At 42.3% G+C, this 3244-nt stretch overlaps 1 protein-coding gene across 1 annotated transcript; it reads right to left on the bottom strand.

The window, feature by feature from the left end:
* Positions 1–340: 340 nt before the first annotated feature.
* Positions 341–2174, bottom strand: LOC135514531 (islet amyloid polypeptide). Its single transcript, XM_064937963.1, has 3 exons — positions 2095–2174; positions 1467–1601; positions 341–515 (listed from the first exon to the last, which is right to left on the bottom strand). The coding sequence occupies exons 1-3, from the start codon at positions 2172–2174 to the stop codon at positions 341–343; spliced, it is 390 nt and encodes a 129-aa protein (XP_064794035.1).
* Positions 2175–3244: the final 1070 nt, after the last annotated feature.

The raw sequence follows: 3244 nt of genomic DNA, 5'->3' as shown, positions 1-3244 counted from the left end.
TTATATGCCTTATGTACCTGTTTACTTTTTTGTCTTTTTTTACATGACATTTTATTCACATGCAATTGTGGGGTCGAACCTGTTGGGGCCACAGAACAGAGACAAGTATCTCATCCGCCTCTAGTCTGATTTGTGTAACAAATACTTCTTTGTTATCATTCTATACCAAAAGGCACTGTTTTTTTTTTCTTCTGAAGTTTTATAAAAGAACCAAAGAACTCAAGTTAATGATTCATAACCATCGTTGTTGTTTCGAAACGTATACATCGGCCTATACATGGTGGTGTGGTCATTTCAGCTGAGCATGTCCTACATCTGTGGGCTTTGAACCCATTCATGACTAGAGAGGCAGAGAGCCGGGAGGCTGCAGCAGGTCCCGTTTCCCGTAGGTGCTGGATCCTACGTTGGTGGGGGCGTACACCGTGCCGATGGTGTTGCTGGAGCGGGTCAGGAAGTCGGCCAGTCGCTGGGTCACACAGGTAGCTGTGTTGCACTTCCTTTTCTCTATGTGGTGGCTGATGGGATATGGGAGGACAGCAATCGGTTCATCCAATATGTCAAGCAAATGATGCATTACTTATCTAAACAATTATAGAGTGATGAAGATCAGGAAAATGTAGCAGAGTTATTGGCCTACCAGACATACTGTCGGTAAGTGGATAAAAATAGCCACCAAAACAATAGCCTACAAGATGATACTAATATGATCATATCACTACTGCAGCTACTAGTAACAATACTAGTAATAGCGATAAACTATTATTATTATTAAGATCACTATTATTTCATTTTATTAATTTCATTTAATTAATTTAACTATTATCACTATAAATTGAAATATTTGGTGATTTCACCCCCACGAATTTCAGCTTTGTTCAATTCTGATCCACATGAATCTTCACTGTAAAGTGTTTTATTATTTAGTAACTGGTTTCCACAGCCTTTTGTTTTGTTTACTCAACTTTCAGTCAAAGTGTTACCTGAACTTACATTTTTTAGTTGGCCCAAACTGAGTTTTGAACCTACATATTTCACACATGTTCACATACATGATGGCATTGTGCATGTTCATTTAAACATGGTGGGGTAGCATGCCGGGAACCAAGAGATCGTAAGTTCAAATCCCAGGTGATTACATGTTGAATACAAATTACTGTATAAAATGATCATGCACAAATGTAATCATGTTTGTGTCAAATATGTAGGTTGAAAACATTGTATGTTAAAAGCACTATTTGAATGCGTGGATGTCCCTAACCTAGATTTTTCTTAAATTGGAGATAATTCTGGGCCAACTAAAAATGTTCAGATAACATTTCTGATAAAACTTTGACTGACGAGTTGAGTATATTAAAAACAGGCTGTGGATCCATTTACTAAATATTAATTTTCTTACAGTGTTGTGTCTGCAAAATTATCAACATTTGCACTCAATCAGCAAATCAATAAAATAGGTGCAACCATACCTGTTGGCAGATGTGAGCCCTCTCTCTAGTCGTGCGGAAATGAGGCCGATGAAGGGGTTGGAGACGATCCCGGGCACGAGCCAGCCTTCTCTGTCCGGGAGCGCGCTTTCCTGCTCACTAGATGAGGTGAAGTACCTGAATCAGGATGAGGAAAGAGCCAAACCGTCACTCCGACCGGTGACTGATGCCCACTTCAAAACATCAGCTCAATTCTCGAGGGCGCAATGGAGTGGCCACTAGTCCCCCTCCAGTACGCACTTGATCACATTTACGCGAACCACATATTCCAGACTCTGCCTTGGTAAGACAAAACCCAACCTTTTGGATGTCACGATTGCAATGGATATTCACCTCAATGATCTCATCAATGTCATTAGCCGATTTTAGAGTTAGACTACCCACGTCGTTAAGTGATTTCTTACGGTTCAAGATGGATGTGCCAAGTTACTGGATGTGCCAGCTTAACACCAGTGCTATACCAGTTGGGTAATTCATTCACCTGCAAAATTAAACCCGCTTCCTAATGACAATTGAACTTTCGGGGAAACGGAACGACACTTGTAATTGTACATCACAGAAGTGACACTCAGAAATAACGGAAATAACTGAGGCAGCTTTGCACTCTCACCTGTTGCTAGGGGCGGTGGCGACACAGCGCAGCAGCACGAGAGGCACGAGAAGGAACACGGGTAGCTTCAGGTGACACATCGTGCACGCGAGATCCCTGCATGAAAACAAAAGATGGACCGTCAGTAATCACACACGCCATTGAATTGCACATGTCTAGGAATAGGGACGCACATGCCTGTGAATAGTGTAACCTACACCCATCCAATATGTTCAGTGTATGCTACTAGAATACTTTATAATAGAATGACAGCGGAAACAGCCAAAGTTCTGTGGTCTAGAGAACCGTGCAAATCAAAGACCACCAAACAGACACACCACACAACAGCCTACTCTCAACCCCACAGGGAAAACAGAGATTTTTTTTACTTTGGATAGTATGGTGTATAAGTGTCCTGGCCTCCAACTCTCAGTTCAAATATGAATCCTAATGGTCTGGTCAACTCACCCTCAGTAGTTAAACCCAATCGCCAGTGGATCCTAAGACAGACACGGGCTACTGTCAGTGGTTTCTCACACTGTCACACACACACTCTCCCACAGATATAGGCTTCACCGTCAACCACTTGTGACATCACCCCCTCCAAATATAGTCCTGCTTTTCCATTAGCAGGGATGAGGTTCACTTAAAGAAACTCGAATCCAGAGCAAGAGTCACCTACTCCACACACACGCGCACACACACACACACACACACACACACACACACACACACACACACACACACACACACACACACACACACACACACACACACACACACACACACACACACACACACACACACACACACACACACACACACACACACACACGTCATCGTATTCGTCATTCTCATCATCAGCGTCATTGGCGGCTGTGATTGGTCTGGCCTGTTAAACTCACACTCGGGGAGGCAATACAGCCGGGGCGGAAACCACACATTAATTTTACATCAAAATATTGAATTAAGTTCTTTGGGCACAAAGTTAGATGGTGTGTTTTTAGGTGGCTTATATAATGGAGGTAACCTCTTGGCAAAATGTTGGGATAACAACTTCAATATTGCAGATAAGGAGATAACATCTACAATATTGTGGATAATGGAAAAGGTAAAGGGGATACCTAGTCAGTTGTACAACTGAATGCATTCAACTGAAATGTGTCTTCCA

This window comes from Oncorhynchus masou, chromosome 26, assembly GCF_036934945.1.
Source record: "Oncorhynchus masou masou isolate Uvic2021 chromosome 26, UVic_Omas_1.1, whole genome shotgun sequence".
Taxonomy (NCBI): domain Eukaryota; kingdom Metazoa; phylum Chordata; class Actinopteri; order Salmoniformes; family Salmonidae; genus Oncorhynchus; species Oncorhynchus masou.
The sequence above is the reverse complement of the archived record's forward strand: the minus strand, read 5'-3'. Positions and strand labels throughout refer to the sequence as shown.